Below are 23,156 nucleotides of genomic sequence, written 5' to 3' on the forward strand. Positions count from 1 at the left end.
ATATTACAGAGACTTCTAGTGTTGAGACACTCATAAATTGCAGTCCACTCCACTTTGCAGAAAGGGAATGGCATATACCATGATAAAGTTGGGAGGTGTGAGGAAGGTTGATGGTGGAGGGAACTCCTTGCCATATTAGCTTTTAGCTGCCTCTAAATAACCCAAGCATCCAAACAACAGAGGTACGTACAAAACAGTACTAGCCAAAAATGTTATTTTATTGTAAATAAAAGTTATACTTTGGCCCGGCTTTGCACTGCAAGCCCCGGTCAGTATAGATATTTATAAAAACAGAAAGACACAAGTGGTTCAAGGTCTTCTGTACACTCCAGGTTCAGTTGATAAACTTCACAATGCTACTGCTGGCTTATGAGGCACACATGGTCCACTTGTTAAAAATACTTAAGTTCCCCCCATTTAGGTTTCAATAAATCAAACCACTTATTCCAATACAGGCAATTTAAATCTATAGGTAATACTCTGGATTACAGATCAGCAGATTGAGAAGCAAAATGTGCAATCTTCTAGCTTCCACATAGCAATTTCATAATCATGCTGCTGTGCTGTAGAGGCAGCAATCTTGGTAGAAGCAAACTGCAATAGTCAGTGGGACTTCCTTTCAACTGCTTTGGACTATAATGTAATAAAGGTATATTCTTCTCTAAAACTTTACCCTGAAATCAGATATTAGAACAGCCCCCATATCACACATCCAGCAATGCAGCTGTTCTTCTAAAGGCCAATAAGAGAAGAAATAAAGGCTGTCTGGCAAGGGTAGCTTTCTCCAATGCAAAAAGCTATTTTAAGATGTGTTTGAATCATTCACACCCACAGTAACCAAGACAGAATAATCCTGTTTAGCAGAACATTAAGAGGGTGAACCTGGAGGATACAGAATCGTCACGCCAAGCCCAAAACACCGTTATTTTCTTTCCTCACATATGGTTACAGTTCCATCTGGGAAAATTTGCAATTTATCCTTCAGCAACCTGTTTTCTCATCTGCACCCATGGGGACAAGAAACTTACTGAAAGCAAAAGTGCAAATGAAAGTATCAGGGGGCCACAAAGTGCTTGAAAATGAGTATGAACAGATTAATGGGGCTTTATACTACAGAAGGAATTTACGGTACTTTCTTACTGGAAATGGTTGAAGGGGGGGGGGGTAAGTTACTGGCCATTTTTTGGTAATTGATTTAGCTGCAATTTTAGGGACAAATCAATCCTTCTAAATTGTTTTGAGTAGTAAATCAATCCATATGCAACAAGTCAATGTCAAATCCAGGTTGAAGACATCCAATAAAGGTTATGCAAATGGATGTGCCCATCCAGTAACTTAAGTAAGATTTACACTGGTGACACTTTGTGCTGCAACAATTTAATCAGATTTGTAATAAACCTAACCAGGACTCCTGGACAAAGCCTATGGATAGATTGCTCATAAAGCAACCCATTCCAGATATTTTATTATTGGGATCTATGCTATTTCTATGAAACGAATTCAACATTCCCACTGCCCCAATGGGTGCATGAGGAAACAAAGAGGTATTTTGGCTTAACACATTTTGTTATAAAACTATATTCAAATTTTCTGCAAAACCAGCTGCTTCTCTCCCCACTTTTAAAATTCATGAAGGTGTCAATTTCTTTCCCATCCCATAACAGTTGCTATACATATCTATAAAAATCAACAAATACAGCATAAATAAAAAAGATAAGAGGCACCATCATTTGTTTACATGATGTAAAAAGCATAACAAATAGGGAATGATATACACACATTTGTAAAAGTGCATTGCTGACCATACAAGTAATGCTTTGGCTTATTTCTTAGGCTTAATCAGAGGCTCTGGGTCTGGGTTCTGGAGTGTATCACACAAAGGGGGAGCCCAGCCAAAATAATCACATTATTGGAGACAGGTGGAGGGAAAGCCTGCTGCCGGGCATTTGCCAAGTCACAGGGTACACAGACCACAGTTTGGGCTGAGGGTGGGCATGTTTCAGGACAACAAACATTTCAGGCCTCTCTTCAAGTCCTTCAAACATGTTGGCAGGTGAGATAAAGGGGGTGGGGGAGAGAATCACTGCAGGTTTTTTGAGCCTCTGTTACCTGAAAGGAACAACTCACACTACGTACTTCCTTAAATCCTGGATTCTCCCCTCAGAAAACAGCATCCAGTCTTAAAAGTAGCATTGTGGAAGCCTTAAACCAAGCATGGCCAAACTTGGCCCTCCAGCTGTTTTGGGACAACTCCCATCATCCCTAGCTAACAGGACCAGTGGTCAGGGTCATGCCTGCCTTAAACAGAGTAGAGAAGCTACATTTACACCTTATCACTGCTACAAGGAAAGAACTCTTACCTTTGCTACATTTTATTCACATGATGACTGCATTCTGCTTCAGATATACTGCTGCAGGTCCACTGGAAGCATGTTGGCTGTTAATCAACATGTCAAGCTGGTAGGCTGCCAGCTTGTGATTTAAGTAAACATCTGTAGCCCTGTAAAAAGCTGAGGGATGGTAGCAATCCTCAACTATGCAGAGACGAAAACAGCTGGCTACCCTAAGACGGTGTCAACGTGCCTGTCGTAAATGACTCTTGGCTGGAAAGAGGAGGGATAAATTTTACCTCTTAAAGGCTAAGAACAGGTGATTGGAAGCATGACACAACAGAAGTACACATTCTTTTTGCAGCACAACACATTGGTCAAATTGTTCAGTTATCCTAGGAAGTGCATTTTTTGAAGCGAACATTTCTGGAATGTGAGCAGGTCCTTATGTTACATAGGCCCTGTCTGACTGCATCTGGTTCCCAGTCCGAGGTTTTATACAGCAAAACAAGCAAATTTCCCTTGGCCGCTAAACAGTTAGTTGAAAGAGGATACTGCTTAGATTGCCTGCAATGAAGTTTGTCATGACTTCCCCTTTAAAAATCCCCAGGATTCCTAGCCAAAAGATAATGCACATTTGAAATCAGGCCTTGTCCCTTTGTTTCACACAACTGCTAGATTAGGTGACTCTATGAAAACACAATCACAAGTACAGCTTTTGCATAAATATCTCCCTCGCCTGTGCTGCTCAGGCATGCGTCTTCCATTTATAAAGCTATTTTTATCCAAGATCACATGAAAACCTCAAAACAAATGTCTTTATTAGGCTTAGCAGCAGTCTTTCACCTTTCCCTGAAATAAGACCTTGGCAGCACTGGAAATGTCTTTGGTTTGAAGGACTGGCAAAAAACTGAGTATGGCACCAGCGGCTGTTCTGCAGAAAATACCTGGGTGGAAGAAGACATCTAACAGATATAGAAGAGCCTGAAGTTTCAAAGGAACAGCATTTTCATAGGAAAGCTATTAACAGCTGCATGATAGGCCAGCTATATGAAACTCCCAATGTAGGGCTCTTTCTCATCAGCTGCGAGCAATAGCTGTCCTACGGCAACCCCTGTCTATATCCAGCATGTGATACTCTGTGCTAAAACAATCCATAAAAATGTCACATTCCATGATCTCAATAAATTATGCAAATAAAGTAAAAATCTGTATATATTCTTGTTTTTGATGATTTATTTGGCTTTTGCTCTTTGTGCAAGGGCACTAAGCACATGCCACAACTGCTGTATCCTGCTCAGCCCCCAGTGACTTCTAAGAAGTCACCAGGCCCCTCTCAAACCCTCCACATTTAGAGTTTCTCTGCAGCCATGAAGACCAGAAACTTGCTTTGAAAAGAATTAAATTAAAATAAATAAAAGTTAGAAATACTGAATCTTAGGATGCTGATTTTTGTGCCAGATAATAAATCCTGTGTTAGCACAGTTATTGCATAGACACAGTCCTGAATTGCACCTTCAGACAGCCCTGTCAAAATGAAGCTCGATTCCCTCGTTTCATTCAGGGGCCACTGTTGTGTAGGCCTCGTTGTGCTTGTGTTCCACCGTAACCCCCATCTCATCATCCAGAAATGTGGATAGGAGAGAGTTAAAAGGCAAACAGAAAGAAAGTACAACTCTGCCTCCAGCTCCTTGGGTTTGTCATTATATAAAAAAACAACACTATTCACATATTCTTCTAAATCAATATTTTCTGAACACTTTCAGATGCTGAATACTTAATAAAATATATAATAATTATTATATATAATAACTGAGTCCATGTTCTCTGTGGCACTTGACAATAGTCCTGGGGAACTGCGAAACACAGAATGCTAGCCAACACACATTTTTGTAGCTTTTAGAAGCTATCACAAGTTCTGACACCACAAGCCCCCTTCCACTTTGGACCAGCTTCTGATACACAGCTACATTCAAGTGAGGTGGTTCCTAAGCCGCTCCCAGCTCGTATGCTTGTGGGAAGCATGCCACCAAACATTTCATGGCAGCAGCACAGGTAAGGACAGAGATGCAGATGTAGGTTGCACAGCTGCTATAAGCATCAATCCAAAGAAGAATCTATCCAGATAAAAGCAACTGACGTCCCTGCCTTGCTCCTCAAACACCGACTGCCTCTCTAGGCAAATAAGACAGCTGTGCCAGCATTTATTTGGAGCTGCTGCTCGGATAAGGGCCACAGCACAGCATCCTCCCAAGGAGAAAATGCTAAAAGCCAAGGAAGAAGTACTGTTTCTGGGGAGGGCAATTCAGTATGGGAGCTGTGCAAAGGGATGCTGGAGCAGCTCTTCAGCTGAGGGTCTCTGTCGGGCTTCTACAAAGATCCTCTTTATAAAGTCCCGGCAAGTTTCTGAAATGTGGGAAGGCAGCTGGGGGTTAGTTGGCTGTGTGGCAATCTTGAAAATGGCTGCCATGGCTTCATACTCTGCCCAGGGTGGCTTCTCTGTTAGCATCTCCACAACAGTACAGGCAAGGCTCCTGGGGATGGGAGAACATAGAATTCAATGATCTGTTTTAGAAAACGAAAGGCAGCGCTGGAGTTCCCGTGACACCCACACAATGGGCACAATCGAGATAAATTAAGGAGGAGAAGTGGAGTTAGCCTGTTGCAACCTAAAAACAACAGCAAAGAAGCTTGTGGCACCTTACAAACAAATATATTGGGGCATAAGCTTTTGCGGATCATTTAGGAGGATCAGGACATAGAGGGCTGAATAGAGAACCAATATCAAACAAAGCTGAAAAAGCAAGTGACTCAGAAGCCAGATTATTTTAAAATTCTTCATCTCTTTGGCCAAGTCAAACTACGCCAGATCCAACTTTCAATTCCGAATGAAGCTAGAGAAAATGACAAATATTCTTACAACATAACTCAACTGGAGAAATAGCTTTGTCTGGAGATCCACTGAACTCACACACCTCATTTTATTCCTACAGTACACACGTACAGAAGTTAATTCTATTAGAGTTTGATAATGTGTGGTTTGCTATGCCTAATAAAGGATATATTATTATCATCAGAGTTCAGCCCTGGAAATTCAAAGAAAAGGCCACAGAGGAATGGCTTGAAGCTCTTCCAGATGTGGCCTTGGCAGGAGCTTTAATTTTTTTTTTATTAAAAAAATGTAAGAGGCAGCCTAAATGCTAACCTTGCAGATATGCAATAAAAGGACACACTCAGAAATGTGTCAAGGACACATTTGTAGACACTCAAGTGTTTGGCTTCTTAGGAGGAGAGACAAGAATTGAGCATGAAGAACACTTCTTAAGGCAGAATTAATTGAAGAAAGGATGGCGTATATGATGATGGAAAAACTGCCCTTGGTTCTAAAAGTTCAGCCCCTTATCACTGAAAAGCTACCCTTACACATCTAGAGTTAGTGGTCAGAGGGTGTACCATTCAGCCACCTTTTACCACATAAATTAATCCTTGCTAGGAAGTGAACTCAGTCCCTGCCCAAACAGAGAGCAGATACAAGCAGCTGGAAGACTAACCAAGTATGTCATTTGAGTCAGGGGTATTCTGGACAAAAATGTCACTTTCCTTTTTCAGAAATGTTCCTTGTACTCCTAGTAAGAAGGTTAAAAGCTTATGGACTTCAGCTACACAGAAATCCTGGCTAGAACTATGCACCAAACAAACAGAACAAAGCAACTTCTCACCAGACGTCGGCTTTTCTTCCGTAACCCTCGCCGCTGATCACCTCTGGACTCATCCAATAGGGCGTGCCAGTGACAGAACGGATGCCGGTCCCAGACATGCAGATTGTCTGCAGCCGTTTGCTGGCCCCAAAGTCCCCAAGCTTCACATTGCCAGCCGAGTCCCGGAGAATATTGGCTCCTGAGAAGGGGGAAGGAAGGAGGGAGATGGGGAGGGAGAGGGAGAGGGAAGCAACAGTGATTCAAAGTCTGTCACTAACTCTACCTTGCAGGGTATTAGCAGTCATCATCATCATCAACCTTTTATTCGACTGTCAGTCAGAAAAAAGTACACAGTTAAAACATCCAAGAAGATTTTAGAGCTTAGCCAACACTAAAATGGGCTAAACAGATAGCCCCATATCAATACAGTCAATTATAGTCTTGCGGCGCTTAAAAGCTAAAAAAGAAATTTGGCCACCAAGGAAGGTATAGCTCTAGTGACGTTATTCAGCAAGTGTAAAACCTGGTTTTCTCTGGGTAGGGAGCTAAATTGACATAGAAGTGGGTCTATAAAATTTTGTCTAAGCTCTGCATAAGAAGGGCAAGTCAAGAGAATGTGTTTGGTGGACTCAACCACACCCATGGCGCAATGACAGGTTCTCTGGGCGTATGGTACTCCCCTGTACCTTCCCCACAATATCGCAGAGTCAAGGACATTTAATCTAGCCGCTGTAAGAAGTCTGCGGTATTCCACGTAGTGGATTTCTGCAAGGTAGGGGGCTGGTATGGTCCGATAGATCTGGTCCCCTAGGAACATCCCTGGTTTTACCTGGGCTATGTCCTCTTGTCTGGCAATGTCACTCAGTCTCCGGGAGATCACAGTCAATACATCAAGAGGGGAGCCAAGAAGAGGAAGAGAGACCAGGTTGAGGGAACTGGCTCAAGTCATGTGGGCATCTCTTACCCTTTATATCCCTATGTACAATCATGTTGCTGTGAAGGTAGCAGACTCCTTCAAGAATCTGCCGAGTGTACTTCCGGGTCACATTTTCCGTCAGTGCGCCATAGGCCTTCAGCTGGTCTTTGACAGAACCCTTCACAGGAAAAGCAGGAAAGGTATTGAAGAGGGCTTCAACAACAAGGAAATAATCTTGCAAATCCACTGCAGGTCAGAAGCAGACGGCAATCACTTTCTAGAGGACTAGCTCAATTCTTACCCCTGGCATGTACTCCATGAATATGCTCAGGGTCTTCTCTGCTCGGTCCCTCAAGCACCCATAATACTGGACAATGCGCTCATGCTGAAGGTTCTTCAACAGCTGAATTTCACACTCCAAAGCACTCACTTCCTGCAGGCGTGAAGAGAGCCAGTTAGTTCATTGCGCTAAGAATGTGTGTGCCTGCATGCTCCCCCATTGAGGAAGATGTAGTTTGTTAAATCAGTTTCCCATTATGTCCATACTGGGGAAAACTGTGGGATAAAGCACTTTTTCATACCAGGATCCTCACTCAAGTCCAGACAGCCGACTACTGAACCACCTTTGAATTTGGCAGCAGTGACAAGTTCTCAGCAAGAACTTGCCTAGAAATTAGTTTTCCCACTACTTTGACGTTATTAACAATTTCCACTGAATTATTTCTATTAGGGTGGCAACCAGATTAACAAAATGGTTACTATTAGCTGATTACTAAGGGTCAAAGACCAGTAAACAGGCAAGTGCTTGGCTTCTCTAGCCTACTTGGGGAAAGGTGTTGGTTACTTGTGCCAGCCAATGGGAAAGGGAAAGGTGACGTGGTGAAGTTTTGTGAATAATTTGGCAGTCTTGAGTGCAGTGGGATTGCATTTTGGGATTCTAAGGGAAAGAACCAACCATGATATCTCTATACAAATCATGCTTCGTTCGAATGTCTGTTACTTAGCATGGTATTTCAAAATACGAACATTTACTTTAGACAGTGTTCCCAGTGGTATCGTTCAAGTACCTTGCTTGTTTCAGGACTGTCTGGGTCAAACTGGACCTGTTTTGCTGCAAGTTCTCTGGCTGTGTCCACATCGTAGCACAAGTACACACGGCCAAATGCACCTTGCCCCAGGAGCTTCCCTCGCCGCCAATTAACTGGGGCACTTGGAGCTGCCAAATACAGAAGGAATTCTCAGTTTATAATGTCATCCTCAAGAATAGTCTTCTACACCTGTCAACAGACGCTATTTATACCTGCATTACTAAATGAAACGGAGATAATTCCAGTCTCCAAGCTAGAGATGCCACCTATCAAAGATTCAAGGTGTGGCATATAATGTTTGGCTCTGATGATAAGAGTTCTTAAAACTTGACTTCTGCTTGATGGGCCTTTAGGACCACAACATCAGCTTTTCACACATTTCTCTCCGTCCTTCTGTAGTTTATAAGAACTGATATTAAACATCAAACAGTTTGATGTAGTGTCGCACTCTATCTTGTCAGTAGCCCCAGGAAAACTCATAAGCATTACAAGACATAGCATCTCATATTATTGTTCATTCTTAGTACCTGGTAAACAGAAGCTTTATTCCAAACCCTCAGGATGTAGAGCCACTGAGAGTCAATTTTATCTGTTAAAAAGCCACCTGTGTTAGTGGCCACCCCAAAACCTTGTATCAATTTGAACAAGTGCTTCCTTCTGTCCCATCTTGAATGCACTGGAAAGCACAATAGTGCTGCATTTCGCAAATCTGGAACAGACTGCTTACATTTGGTTGGAATGTTCCTCTCTTGCACGGTGAGAGCATTCTCACTGTCTGCGCTCCGCAGGCGCCCCCGGGGGTCCAGATACTGCAATGCTAGGCCAAGGTTCTCCCCATTGGTGCTCAAGGAGCGGCTTGATGGCACTAGTGTGAAGAGGTTACCCTGGTGACGTCGAATACGTGGGAAGGTCCTTCGTCCTGTTAGAAAACGTTATGAAAGCAAAGTTTGCAAATAAAACTGTCTGGCTACAGGGTGGGGGTGGGGAATCAGGGCTGGGGACAGAGCAAGAAGCCTTTGCAGGTATGACTTCTGAGTTTGCAAAAACCTAAGCTATGGACAACTCTGCTCTGGATTAATCCTGTAGTGCACAGGCCAACAACTTGCTTCACCAGTGGTTCACATGCAAGAAACAGAGTTTCTCTCTGTTCTTCTTGAGCTATTCAACTACAGGAAAAGAGAAGGAAGGAAAGTCTTATTCTCACTTGTATTTGTCACTCCTCCTGCTTCCATTGAGTTCTCCCAAGCAATTTCAAGAAAAGTGAGTCAGAGAAGCAGAGAGAGGCCTAGCCACTAGGGAAATACAGATAGTTCCCCTTGGGAGAGATGTCTAAGGGCAACCCTATCATTAAGATAAAAAGCAGGGTGCTTTCTTGCAGTGCAAGCACACCCACCATCATTATAATCTTTGTGCTGCATGGAGACATGGTAACGCCGAGGGTAGGTCCCTCCTTTCTCTGCTTTGTCATGGATTTGATTCTCACGATCTGGATAGAGGGAGACAAAGCAAAACAAGTTAACTTAAGGAACATGCACAGATTAATGACCCAAAGGGGAGGGAAATCCACGAGTCTCATGACTGGAAGAAAAGGTTTGCTAAATACATTTAAATCTTAAATTCTAGAACCCATTGAAATATGCAGATCACTGAAATCCAGCTCCTTTTCCACTGAGATGGCAGGGCAGATGGCACACAGCACTTTGTCTGAAAAATGCAGCCCACAGAATAAGTTATTAGCTATTTTCATCTTTGCCCTTCTGGTAGTTAAAATAAGTTTCTTAGTTTCAGTCCACCTCCTCCTTACAGGTGGTTTCAGGAGGGAAGAGAAACCAATGCATAAGCACGTATCCTGAAAACTGTTAATTCTCTCCCTGACCCAGCAACATTCAACCGATCGGTGGCAAAAGAATAGGAGAGGCAAACGAGATGTGGCTCCACATCAGTATCTTCCACCCTGATTAGACTAGAAGCCAGGTAACTGCTGGCAAGTGACAGAGGAGTTGTCTGCACATTTCAAAATGTCTTTCTGCAATCAGAAAAGAGAATATAGAATCTTGACTAGGAGCAGCCAACACACAACAGAGAAACAAACAAGGTAGGAGTTTCTTTCTCCTGTTATCTGTCAACAACCATCAGCTCAAATAATTATTTTAAAAACTATACAGACATACCTGAAAAATCCTGCCTGTTGTCTGGGAAACTCTGGGCCCTGGGCATGCAGGATTTTCTGTAGGAAAGACTGTTTGGAGGGAGAAAGAATTAAGTTTTGTACCTATAAACTGGGCTAAGAATGGCCTGTGTTACAACTTAATGTGATGCCCCCTCTCACGACTTAGGAAGAAGCTGGATAGCCTAAACCTGAATAAATTACAATCATTTATTCACATCCAATGCAGTATTGTGGGATTTCTGCATATAAACATATGCATAACTGAACAGAGAACTTACACAATCTGTTGGGTTCCCCCATCCACAAACTGGGTATCACTTTCAGAAAAATTCAGCCAGGGCACATAGCTAACTGTAAAATTCCCACCCCAAAGATGCAATCCATTTTTTAGCATATATTTTAAATTTTAATGTATCTTTTACATTTTTAAAAATATACGATCCAGTTTCCTCCCTCGTTGGGCAAAATACAGCTTTCCTCATTATAGTAGTGCAAGTTATCCAGCTAAACAATCTGGATCCATTCCCATTTGGTTTTTGTCATCAAAGAACCTGATTTGGTTACCCTGATGCAATGCGATAACATATGACAAGGGGACTGAAAGACTGCTAGCTATCCTGGACCTCTTGGCAGCTTTCAATATCAGACACCACAGAGCGGGGGCATTCTGTTCAGGTGTAGGGCAGGTGGCCGAGAGTCAGGAACATTGAGAGCTCATATGGAGCAAGCTTTGGGATGTGGCTGGATATCAGATTCACCTAAGCTGGATACTGGAAACAAAGATCAGCAAGTGTTGCTTCAGCACTGGTCTTTTATATAGTATGGCAGAGAGTGGTGAAGCCCTGTCTCCTAGGAGAAAACCTGATCGTGCTTTAAAGAGGCTGTATTCTATGACATAGGCATGTGCTGCAGAAGGGGGTAATGTTTCCTGTGTCCCCTAAAAATGGAAAAGTGGAAGACTGGCTCCCCTCTTGGACTGCTAGTAGTTATGGGGAAGAGTTATCCAGCACCAAAGAGAGGGGAAAGCTATCTCCTCTGGAATCAGAATTGGATTCTGAGGCCCGACAGGTTTAGGGGCAATGTGGTTCCACTCCTACTTAAATTCCAGAAGGTAGTGCTGGAAGAATACTGCTGTCCTCATGGCACCTGTGCTTATAGGGTCCTGCAGGGTTCCATCTCATCTCCCATACTTTTTAACATCTACATGAAACTGCTGGCCAGGTCATCTAGGGCTCTGAAGTAAGGTGTCATCAGTATACCAATGACTAGTATTTCTCTCATCATATTCAAGGGAAGCGGTAGAGGTGCTGAACCCATGCTTGCAACAGTAAGGGACTGTATGGAGGCCAATAAAATGAATTTAGTGGTAAAGTAAATCCGTTTTGACTTTGACTACCAAACTTTTAGAAGACATCTGAAGGCAGCCCTGTTTAGGGAAGCTTTTAATGTTTAATAGGTTATTGTATTTTAGTGTTCTGTTGGAAGCTGCCCAGAGTGGCTGGGGAAACCCAGCCAGATGGACGGGGTATAAATTATTATTATTCTTATTATTATTAATTTACTACAGGGTCTATGCCAGGAATAGACTAACAATATCTGTACCTCCTAAGGGTCCTTGAGTATCTACAATTCACCCACAAGTGCCAGGAGCAAAGAAATAGATGTAACTGAATTTATCTGGATAGCTCAGTCGGTAGAGCATGAGACTCTTAATCTTAGGATCGTGAGTTTGAGCCCCACGTTGGGCAAATGATTTCTGCATTGCAGGGGGTTGGACTAGATGGCCCTTGTGGCCCCTTCCAACTCTACGATTCTATGAAGAAAAGAGCTAACACAAATGAGACAAGACAAATAATGCTGGAGAGAGAAACACCCCAAGGTTCCCTGTCAATCTCACATGAAGGAAAATTCATTAGCAACCCAAACATGCCAAGGAGAAATTGGACGACAGTAAAATCAATTCCAAACCCATTAAGGTCCATACCTGTCTCCTGACTGGCCCAACGACTGACAACTGCCAGATATAGAGTTTTCAGCACTGCTTAAAGGATCCAGCATCTAGAAGAGGTCACAGAAAGTCAAACTCAATATAATCTAAGACACAATACAATACGAAAAGGCAGAATGGAGAACTCTACCAAGAAAGTTGGGAAAGGGCTATGGCTCAGACAGAGAATGTGCTACACATGCAGATGGTCTCAGGTTCAATCCATGGCATTTCCTGATAAAAGCTGGAAGAGACGCTTGTTTGAGACCACAAGAAACTGCTGACAGGGTAGAAATTACTAGGTGGACCAGAGGCCTGACATGGTATAAAGGCAGCTTCTTATGTAATACTCAAAGATGAGGAGCACCTTACTGAACTCACACATTGTTCATTGGTCTCTGGAATGAATTCTCCTTCGCTGTTGATGCTGGTGTAGGACCCCTGACGAGCGATTCGTTGCTGCCTCTCTGGAACATACCCTGGAGGTGGTGAACTTCGACCTGTGGTCTGAGAACCTGAAGATTATGAATTGCTTATTAAAAGGATGCACAAGGTCAAGAGCACCTGAGCAGAGGAGGGACAGAATTGTTCTTTCCTGCACTTTTGAAAGACTCAGGGACAATGTTATTCAGAGTAACTGCAAAGAGACAACCGAGAGCCTCGGAGTGTATCCTATGATATTAGATAATTGACATGTTGGCAGCCCCACCCACCTGTCAAAAGTGACTTGTGGAGGGTGGGGCAGTTCTGCGTCCAGTCCATTGGCCGGATTCACTTCCCCACCCCTGGAATAGAGAAAAGGCTATTCTTTAGTGTGCATTTCATCTAAACAAAAGGACATCATTTTAGACCTGCTGCGCTTGACGCTTAGTTCAATTATTTTATGGAAATTCAAATGTGGGCTCTTGCTAACATAGGAACGCTAGAAGTTGTGCTGTCTAAATCCCTTATAAGTATTTTCTCTGTTACAGGGTGTGTTTTGGATGCTGCTCTGCAGTTTAAAAGTAGTCTCCCCCCCCCCCCCGTTCTCACATTTGACTATTGACTCTGATCAAATTTAACCCTTCTGGCTTCTTTTCTTTAGTTCTGCTTGATTCACATGGAAGCAGTTAGATGAAACTATTAATTTAAGTAACGAATTGCCAACCTTCTCGGACCAGCAGGCATATTTTGAATTTTAAGAGTGTGCTTGGGGTGCCTGTCACAAAATGGCTGCCATGGGGGCACAATGTAACTCAACATTAAAGAGATTAGAGCCATCGCTACCTTCTCCACCCTACCCGAGACAACCTCATACTTTGTGTGAGAAGTCACCTATGCCTTGCTGGTTCTGAGAATCTTCGCACTTTATATTGTCAGTATGCTGAAATACCCAACCTCAAGCAGAGCTGCCTCCGTATGACTGTTTCAAATTTTAAAATAAGCCTGCAGATTTCTCTTAAAATTTTGTGTTTAAAGAGCTCCAGGCTACCAAATTTTAAAGGTTAATATATATTTAGCATGTACAGTGGTACCTCGGTTTAAGAACAGCCCTGTTTATGAACTATTCGGTAAAAAAACTCCGCAAAACTGGAAGTAGTGTTCTGGTTAGTGAATTTTACCTCGGTTTACAAACGGAACGGTGGAAGGGCACCGGTGGCGCGAAGCCTCATTAGCGAAAGCGCGCCTCAGTTTAAGAACAGACTTCTGGAACGGATTAAGTTCGTAATCAGAGGTACCACTGTACTCAAAGAGAATTCTTTTTGTTCCTTACAATGAAAACTTGCAATACACTAGCACCATCTTCTGGCTAATGGAGGAAGCAAGAGGCTATGATATTGTGTTGTGAGTCAAGGGTAAGCTCCTTTTCAAACCATGAAATAAGGTTTTCAAATAAGGAATTAAGCCCTCTTTCAGGTTGAGAGTTGATTCTCTTTTTTGCATGGAACACTTTCATCACAATGGCCAAGATGACCTGTCATAGCACCATCCCTCATTCTTCTGAAGATCACTGAGATAGGAGTGTATCAAATTATTTTATAAGTATTTTTTTCTTTACGAATTGTTTGAAGGCAGACATGTTATCTGCTTAAGGGTTAGTTCCCCATGCCCTTTAAAACTGTGCTTGTAAATCCATTATTACTTCTATCCTGTTTTTCTATAACAGCCTGCACTTGAAGCAAATAAAATGTTAAAACACAAATATTTCTTACATTAACAACTAAGCAGCAGCATGAAACCAAGAAAACTTTAAAAATAGCAGAGCAGTAATAGCCTGTCTGAGTGAATAAGACTTCTAAATCTACCTAAATGAAGAAAGGAAAGGAAGCCTGCTGCATCTCCCAGAAGACTGCTATTCCAGAGTCTTGGTGCCACCACTGAAAAGGCCTGCCTAACATACTTCCAATGGTAAGAGGTTGGAGAGCAGGTTCTCCAAGGCCAGTCTTAGGTTCCTGGCATCTGTCTGTCTCAGGGGACAATGGAGGAGTGTGCCTTTGGGGAGGGGGTGGACTCAGGGGGTAGACAGGCAGAGTCATATCAACAAAGGTGCCCTTGAAATTACCAGGTTCAATGCTATTAAAGCAACTGGAGGAGGAGAGGACAGAAGAGATGTGACCCTGTGGGAAACTCAGTAAACCTGCTGTATCTGGAACTCAGTGCACAGAGTACAGCTGAATGGGACACAGCTGTGGGCAGCCTAAAGAAGGATCAGCCACCTTGGGCCTGCCCATAAAAAGCAAGTCTGGAGTGAGAGACTAAGGTTACACCGGCTGTTTCCAGGGAACTTTTCTCGTTGTGAGACTTTTGTGAGTGAGCTGAGAGTTTGTTGGATCCTGAGTGAGAACCCGGATGCTGAGAGGGGAGGGTGCATCAGAAGGAAAATGAATTGAGATATATATATATTAGCAACTTTGTTTTAATGTAACATTTTTATATGTAACTGTTTTTTGTAATATTTTGTTTAAGTTGACTGTTGTTGCTTCAGCTTTTTGTACACCGCTTAGATATTTTGAATATATTAAGTTATATAGAAATAAAATAATCAATAAAATCAATAATCTATTAAAGATTTCAAAAATAAGCACCTGTGCTTTAAACTGAGCCCAGAAACAAACAGGTAACCAATGTAGTCAATATTAGATCGCTGTCATATGGTACAATTGTTGGCTTCCAGAACATTCTAGTAGCCACTGTTGGTAACAACTGTAGACTCTGGACCATATTTGAAGACAGTCCAACACAGAGAACAGTGCAGTAATCCAATATGGATGAATAAAACTGATTTGGAACAAAAACTGGAATCGGAGCCCAATGTCATGGGCCCCTTGGCTCAGTCAGGATCCGGCACACACAGCTCCAAGCTCAAGAGGAAGAAGCAGCAGATGGGGGGCTTGAAGGTCCTCCTCTTGTGGTTTCAAATGTCAGAGAGAAGGAAGAAGATCTGCTGGTTCTCTCCCATGCTGCTGCTGCAGAACCTTATCCGTGAGAAGGAAGGACTTCGGCCAGCCAGAGGGAGGGGCTGAACAGGAAGAAGTGCTGGCAGAGCTGGACAACACGGTATTGTCACAGAGACAGGTGTCACTTATGAAGGCGAATCAGATGTACCCACTCTGACAGAGCACGCATACGTGTGCATAGCAAAACCACAGGCAGAGAGAGTCTTGCAAGTGAGTTTGCACCACTCCCATCTTTAAAAGCTTGGCAGGAGGGGCATATCAACTGCTGGTACAACATCACAGCTTCCTTTAGGATATGAACCACTTGCCCTGCTCATGTAGCTTAGAACCTTGACTCCTGGACCAGATGTTTGCTTGTGGACATGTACTGCTATTAGACTGAATAAAGACCTCTTCCTTACTTTCAAATAAGAGTTGCTGTCATTGGGTTTGGGGATGGGGGCCTGACACCTAAAACCTAAAGTTTTTTGTTCCAATAATGTTGACTTTCAAGTCAGCAGCAAGAGACTGTCCTAGAAGACTGAATTGTCCTCTCATGATTTCTTAATGCTTCTCTCCACATGTATATGTGTGTGCGAGCTCAACTGAAAATGACGGTTCAAAATATCTGATAAAAAAGGGAAACTTTAGAGGCTGTTAAGTGACAGCCTAAAGTGTTTGGAGGAACAGAATTGTTGCTAGTATAGACTGAAATTAATGTCAAAAATTTGGCTTCCAGGCCACTAGTACTCACTGATGGACAAGTGCCTGCTTCTGGTTTCAGGTGGCTGGAAGGCAGTGTTCACATCTCCCATGGACTGAGAAGTTTTGATTCTGACTTGCTTTGGCATTCCAGAATGGGATGATGAACTGGTCTGTTAGGGAGGGAGGAAGGGAAAAAAAAGCAATTTGAGTTTGGAGGGACTTAATATTTTAATTCCAAGGACAAGCAGCCCAGGGAGGAAAAAAGGATCGTTGCAACTAGAAATGCAGTCTGAAATATATTCCCATTTGCTCTGGGGGGTCAGATCATGTAGTTTGGTGGTCTATACAAAACAGTGGGCTCCACAGATGTTTCCTTTGCTTTCCAACTGGGATGATAAAGCCTGCTTTCAATTGTTGGGTTTTCGATTTATCGCAGCAAGGCTCTGAGTGGAACAGGTGACCAAACCCACCTTGTGGACTGGGCATCACTGTTTTGCTTAATGACTGGTAAGGGCTTATAGCAAAAATGAGACTGCAGCACATTGTGTTATTTTTACTTACATGGTTTCTGTCCTGAGACAGCAGTAATATTCTAAGGCGTTTCACATTTGCACTTCGGTCTAACAGATCTATTGCCTTATCGAGGTCACCTTGACTTTTCAAAGGAATAGATAACTACAATGCAAGAAAACAGGCACTCAGTAAAAAATTACATTTTAAATCCTCCAGACAACAAAGGGATGAAATAGTGAGACAGCAAGATAGAATTTTAAATGCTCTTAGGTTGAATTATGCCTACTTGAGAGTAAGCCCAATGAACTAACAGATTTACTCTGAATTAAACTTACAAAGGCTCAAGGCTGTAAACAAGTTATAGTACCCCTGAATATCCGGATATATTTCTGGTTGTGTTATTTTTGCGGGCAGGTAATATCCCACCCACACAATCTTCTTGATAGACTGCAAAAAACTCAAAACCGTCTCAGAACGGGTGGAGTGGGGGTCAGAGAGAGGAGAGAATAGAACAGACCTTTATTGTCACTATACCACCTGTGTGCAGTGCATTTAAACGTGCCCCCCCCATACACTCAGTCTTGTTAGCACTCTGTGTGCTTGTTGGAAGTCAACTGCATCACTAATATTTTTTTTCATTCAGCAGCCCAACAGCCCACGGGTGTTAACCTGTTGGTGCGGCTGACTATACTTCTGTATCTCCTGCCCGAAGGTAGGAGATTAAAGAGGTGCTGGCCAGGGTGTGAGTCGTCCCTAAGAATTTTCCTCGCTCTCCTGAGGCAGATACAATACAGTGGTACCTCTGGACGCGAATGGGATCCATTCTGGAGCCCCGTCACATCCAGAAGCAAATGCAACCCACGCCCGCGCATCGTGATTTGCCGCTTTTGCGCATGACGTCATTTTGACCATCTGTGCGAGCAGCGGAACCCGGAAGTAATGTGCTCTGTTACTTCCGGGTCACCGCAGCGCACAACCCGAAAATACTTATCCCAAAGCTACTTCAACCCGAGGTATGACTGTACTTAATAGCTGTTTAGTGATTTCAAGTGTTTCAAATGCTATGTATTATCTCGTTCTAATCTTTAAAAAACATTCCTGTTAAGGGTAAGTCAGTGGGTTGTATCCAGACTTAGTCATGCTTGGAGTTGGCTCAATGAACTCAATTCTGTAAGCATGACTAAGTTTGGATACAACACAGTATAACTATTTGCCACATTGCAGACTGCGGTGGTACAAATGAACGGGCAAGGTTTCCATCTGCTCTGCCACCTGAAAAGGGAGCCGGTAAAGGGCTCATATCTTCAGCCCACAAATACACTTGCAAACTGCCAATACTCTTTGGTAATATTGTCCCCTCATGGGACTACCTTGATCTGGGCAAGTGTGTTAGTTGTCCATGTGAAAAGCTACTTTTGCCTCTTTTCATGCCCCCACCCTTGCCAAGGTGTTTGGATTTTTGAGAGTGGTGGTATTTCTCCTTGGATCTGAATAGCACTGTTTGAGAACAAAATGTGGGCGTATTTTGGTACCTCGTTATTCATGTAATGGAGATCTAGCGGCTGCCCAAAAACCGTTTTCACTTTCTGCTGCACATCTTCATAGTGGACAGGCCGGGCAAAAGCGATAATTCTGAATGAGATAGAAAGATACTGATAATACAAGCAGAATGAGCTCTAAACAATCCATGCAACAAAAGCAATTACATAAGCAGCAGTGTTTTCCCTAAACTGTTAACCAACCATGTGCTGAGATTCTTAGGTGCTCATCAGCTTCACACATATGATAATTGTGCGTGAGAACTGACAAAATATCAATTTAGAAGATATTCTGGCATATAAACAGTATCTACATTAATATACAACGAACATGAAAAAGCAAGCAAACAGAATTAAGAAAAATAAATATATGCTACTCTATACAGCATGTGTGTGATACTCTTGCAGTAATGCAAAAATATTATATGGCTGTATACTAATTGTGATTTGACTTTCCAAAGCCTACTAAATAGTGACCACAGTTCAAAAAATCTGTTTTATTGTTCATTTTGGGGTCTTTGATAGTATGTTAATTTGATCATATTTATAATTGTCCAGATTTTTCCAAACCAGTTTACTATTGTTGTGGGACCTCCAGCTCTCCATTTCTGGCACTGCAGATTTTGGTAAGTTAACTATTATTTTGAGATCTAAGCTTTGTACTTAGAATCATAGAATCATAGAGTTGGAAGAGACCACAAGGGCCATCGAGTCCAACCCCCTGCCAAGCAGGAAACACCATCAGAGCACTCCTGACATATGGTTGTCAAGCCTCTGCTTAAAGACCTCCAAAGGAGGAGACTCCACCATACTCCTTGGCAGCAAATTCCACTGTCGAACAGCTCTTACTGTCAGGAAGTTCTTCCTAATGTTTAGGTGGAATCTTCTTTCTTGTACTTGATCTTCCAAGCATTTGAAAAACATTGCTTGAGCTCTCCATAACATGCATGATGGAAAGCAAAGTTAACTTAAAAACCTACTATGTTCAACCATCTAAAAATGCTGTCTTCATTATTAAAAAAAAACCACACACAACTCAGTAGTCTACAACATTTTTTATACAGTAATGAGAAACCAATCCAATAATAAACTGAAATTATAACACTTGGACACTGTGCACACAGCTTGGCTCACATCTGCACTGAAACTCCTTATGAAAGGCAAATAGCTCATTAAACACGCATAAGCATTTGAGCTTCCCCACCCCGCCACTGGGTTTTTTCAGAGCAGCAAAGTCATGATGGATTGGGGTAATTTTAGGCAGACCATTCCCGACTTAAATATTTGTGGTCAGATCTGGCAGCTTTGCTGAAATCAAACACATAGAAATGCATTTTGAGAGCAAGTCTTACATAGCTGCATAATTACTGCTTGCATACAATTGAGCTTTTCTTTTCAGTGGGTATGTAAGACAGCCATACCCTACAGAGTCCCCCATTTCAAAGACACCTGCTTGACCAGGAAAACATACAAGATGATCGCTAAGGGGGCTGGGGTTTCACTTCCAAGTTAGTTGCAGCACTGTGCTGTGTTGCAGCGTGGATCAGGCTGCTCCTGTTGCTGACAAGAATGAACTTCCAGTGCCCCCATGTTACTGGAAATGTAGCATCTCCTGGGTGTGGCTGCTTGTACATATTTGTCATTTTGAATTTCAAAGTGAAGGTTGCATTCAGCTAGGTTTTACTTCAAGATCCACTGAAATTAATTTACCTAAGCTATTCACGCCCAAGCACTTCAGTGGCTATAATCACAGTATGACCAACCCTAGATGCAACTCAAACTCTTTTTTTAATCATACAATCTTTGCATTATCTCTTTGAATATTTATGTTTGAATGGAATTATGTGTGTGTGTGTGTGTGTGTGTGTGTGTGTGTGTGTGTGTGTGTGTGTATATATATTCAGAGAAAACCACCACCATCTCACTTAACTTAAAAATTATATTTATGGTATGGAATGGGTTTGGAAGGTTTTTTTTTACTGTGTTATGTTCATTTCATCTGGCCTCTTATTCTGATTCCTAAAAATATTTATGTACCACCATATCTTTAAAAAAAACACACAAGCAGTTTACAGTTTATTTATATTTAATGAAAACACATTAACATTTAAAATCAGAGTCCATCGACTATTATGTAAATGTATTTTATTAATTGTCTGCATAAGCCTGGCAGCATAAAAAAGTCCTCACCAGGTGTTTAAAGGTTGAAACAGAAAGCATCTGCCCCAAAATGTATAATCCCTGCAAAACATGTGACTGTAAACCAACATGGTGCCCCCTCCAGATATGGTTGGACGACATCTCTCATTATCTGTGACCACTAGCCATGTGGACTGGGGCTGATGAGGATTGGACTAACCCCTGGAAGTCACCATATTTGGGAATAAGTTGTATTGAGCTCAGAGGGTAAGACAAATAAACATGTATTGAACTCACAGGGACTTACTTCTGAACAGAAATGTCTACTGGCATCCTATGTCAAGAATATCAAATGCCCCCAGAAATCTGGAATATTTCTGCACAGGACTCACACATAAAATGTCTGTGCCTAGGAACTGAAGTTGGCTCTGCACAACCAACATCTTAAAGCTATAATGCTGGCGTTCACAGATCAGAAGGTAAACAGTCTGCATACCAGTTACTCTGTACTCCCCTCGCATAACCCCACAGAAGAACAGGGATCCACATTTGGGCCATATATTCAAGATTGTGGATTGATGCGTGAGCTACCCTGATGTTCTTATGTAAAATGTGGGCAGATCTTTTCCGACCCTTTTCTTGCTTAGTTAGAACTTTAAGACTGGATACCACCCAATGTTTCTTCCTTAGAGAAGGCCTACTGAAATCAATGGACAGCCACTGATTTCAAGGTGTCTTCTCCAAATATCGCTTAATTTTAACTATGTATGACAGGGAGGTATAGGGAGCCACATCTGGTGTCGTAATGACAAGGTGAGTTAAGGTGACATTTTAGGGGAGGGTAAGTGACACCTGTTTATTTAATTAGGGTGGTATATAAATTCAATAAATAATAATAACTAAAACAGCTCAGGCTAATAAGGATACATCAAGGTCACTGCCTGTAGGAGCCAAACTCGGTAACATATTGTAACTGAGGAGAGAAATTCTAGGAGTTGGAAGTCCATAGAAAGGCTACTGTTCAGCATTACCCCAGCTAACGTACCCTACTTATGTATTTTTAGTTATTAATTGTTAATAAAAATGGTTACTTAATACAAATCAAATACACACAAACAAACAGTACATTCTGTATTATTTTTCACTGCTCTCCTAACAAATTGAGCCATGTTATCTAATGGGTATCGTAAACATTTGCAATTTCTACTGGATTCCAAATACAACTACCTTATAAAGAATGCAACAGGATCTTTCTTGTATTAGTCAGGATGTTGATTCCTCTAATTTATCCCTATCTAATTTATCACCGGTTATCAAGAGTCTTTAGCAAACAACTAATCCCTTCATTAAAACCAGATTCAAATTATACTAAGCACACAAAATGTACCCAAAATATAGTTAAGTATGTGAAAAGAAGACAAAAACTTACCGCTTTTCCCCATTATATTCAAACTTTATCCGGATGTCATTCTGCCAAAGAAGAGATTGTTAGTTCACCTGCTATATGTTTGGGCATTTCCTTCCTTCCACAAAACAATAAAATATATTAGTGAGTTAACTACAGAGCAGAAGTTCTGGATTTGTTTGGATTTGCTGTAACTACTCTGTGCAGTTAATTTTAATTTCTTCCCTTTCATGAACCCTGTTTGGTAAGCTATAATGTAATTTCCAACACAGGCCTTAAGACTATATGGCAAAACTGAGGTTAAGTCTCGGGGCACTTTGGAATTTTGAAGGGAAAAAAGGCATGTCGCTCCAGATTGTGGGTCAAACTAAGTCTGATGCTAAGTGTACCATGCTTTTTTAAAAAATAAAAATATCATCCACATCTTCAGAATATGGATGGTTTTATTGGGGTGAAATCAGAGGCCAATGTTTTTGAAGGAGGAGCACCAGACCTTCTTCTGTGTTGTCCCGTAAGGAAGAAGGGGGTTCTCAAGGTGGCTGCTGGCTAGACCCCAGAATGTTCAAACCTTTGGGGCTTTTGGAGAGTGTGCTAGTAAGGCTTCCATTCCAAGGAGGACTGGAATAAATGTGGAGCAAATTCATTTAGCCCCCCCAGCATAGTATCATGGAAAGATTGCTACATCTCAGAAAAATTGTAGCTGAAATGCAGCACAACAGGAGAGCCATGCATCTCAGCCATGCAACTAGTCTTGGCACTGTCTTGGCTAGAGGTCACATGTGAGTAAGGATTATGAACCCCACAGCTTCCTCATAATCTACAGCCCAAGGTTCCTTTCAATGTATATTTCATGCATGCCTCCTCATGTTGGGTATGGTAGGAGGTTTGAGCATGGAATGTTCTTGTTTGCTTGTTTTGTTAACATATTTTGAAGGTAAAGGTCCAGTCATGGCCGAATCTGGAGTTGCGGCGCTCATCTGGCTTTATTGGCCGAGGGAGCCGGCGTACATCTTCCGGGTCATGTGGCCAGCATGACTAAGCCACTTCTGACGAACCAGAGCAGCGCACGGAAACGGCGTTTACCTTTCCGCCGGAGCGGTACCTATTTATCTACTTGCACTTTGACATGCTTTCGAACTGCTAGGTTGGCAGGAGCAGGGACCGAGCAACGGGAGCTCACCCCGTCGCGGGGATTCGAACCGCGACCTTCTGATCAGCAAGTCCTAGGCTCTGTGGTTTAACTCACAGCGC

The 23,156-nt window shown here is 42.3% G+C and overlaps 1 protein-coding gene across 1 annotated transcript in view; it reads right to left on the reverse strand.

The window, feature by feature from the left end:
• Positions 1–197: 197 nt before the first annotated feature.
• The window catches only part of MAP3K3 (mitogen-activated protein kinase kinase kinase 3), a 37,242-nt gene continuing 14,283 nt past the window's right edge, over positions 198–23,156 (reverse strand). The window contains exons 4-17 of the mRNA XM_081166379.1: positions 21,930–21,970; positions 18,356–18,455; positions 16,872–16,985; positions 16,360–16,480; positions 12,571–12,704; positions 12,187–12,260; positions 10,204–10,271; positions 9,426–9,518; positions 8,760–8,951; positions 8,012–8,160; positions 7,246–7,377; positions 6,993–7,122; positions 6,050–6,227; positions 198–4,864 (exon numbers count right to left, since the gene is read on the reverse strand). Coding sequence (XP_081022505.1) covers positions 4,636–4,864; positions 6,050–6,227; positions 6,993–7,122; positions 7,246–7,377; positions 8,012–8,160; positions 8,760–8,951; positions 9,426–9,518; positions 10,204–10,271; positions 12,187–12,260; positions 12,571–12,704; positions 16,360–16,480; positions 16,872–16,985; positions 18,356–18,455; positions 21,930–21,970 — 1,755 coding nt within the window. The 3' untranslated portion in view covers positions 198–4,635. The remainder of the gene's footprint in view (positions 4,865–6,049; positions 6,228–6,992; positions 7,123–7,245; positions 7,378–8,011; positions 8,161–8,759; positions 8,952–9,425; positions 9,519–10,203; positions 10,272–12,186; positions 12,261–12,570; positions 12,705–16,359; positions 16,481–16,871; positions 16,986–18,355; positions 18,456–21,929; positions 21,971–23,156) is intronic.

This window comes from Podarcis bocagei (assembly GCF_964188305.1).
Source record: "Podarcis bocagei genome assembly, chromosome: 13".
In the NCBI taxonomy this organism is placed as follows: Eukaryota; Metazoa; Chordata; class Lepidosauria; order Squamata; family Lacertidae; genus Podarcis; species Podarcis bocagei.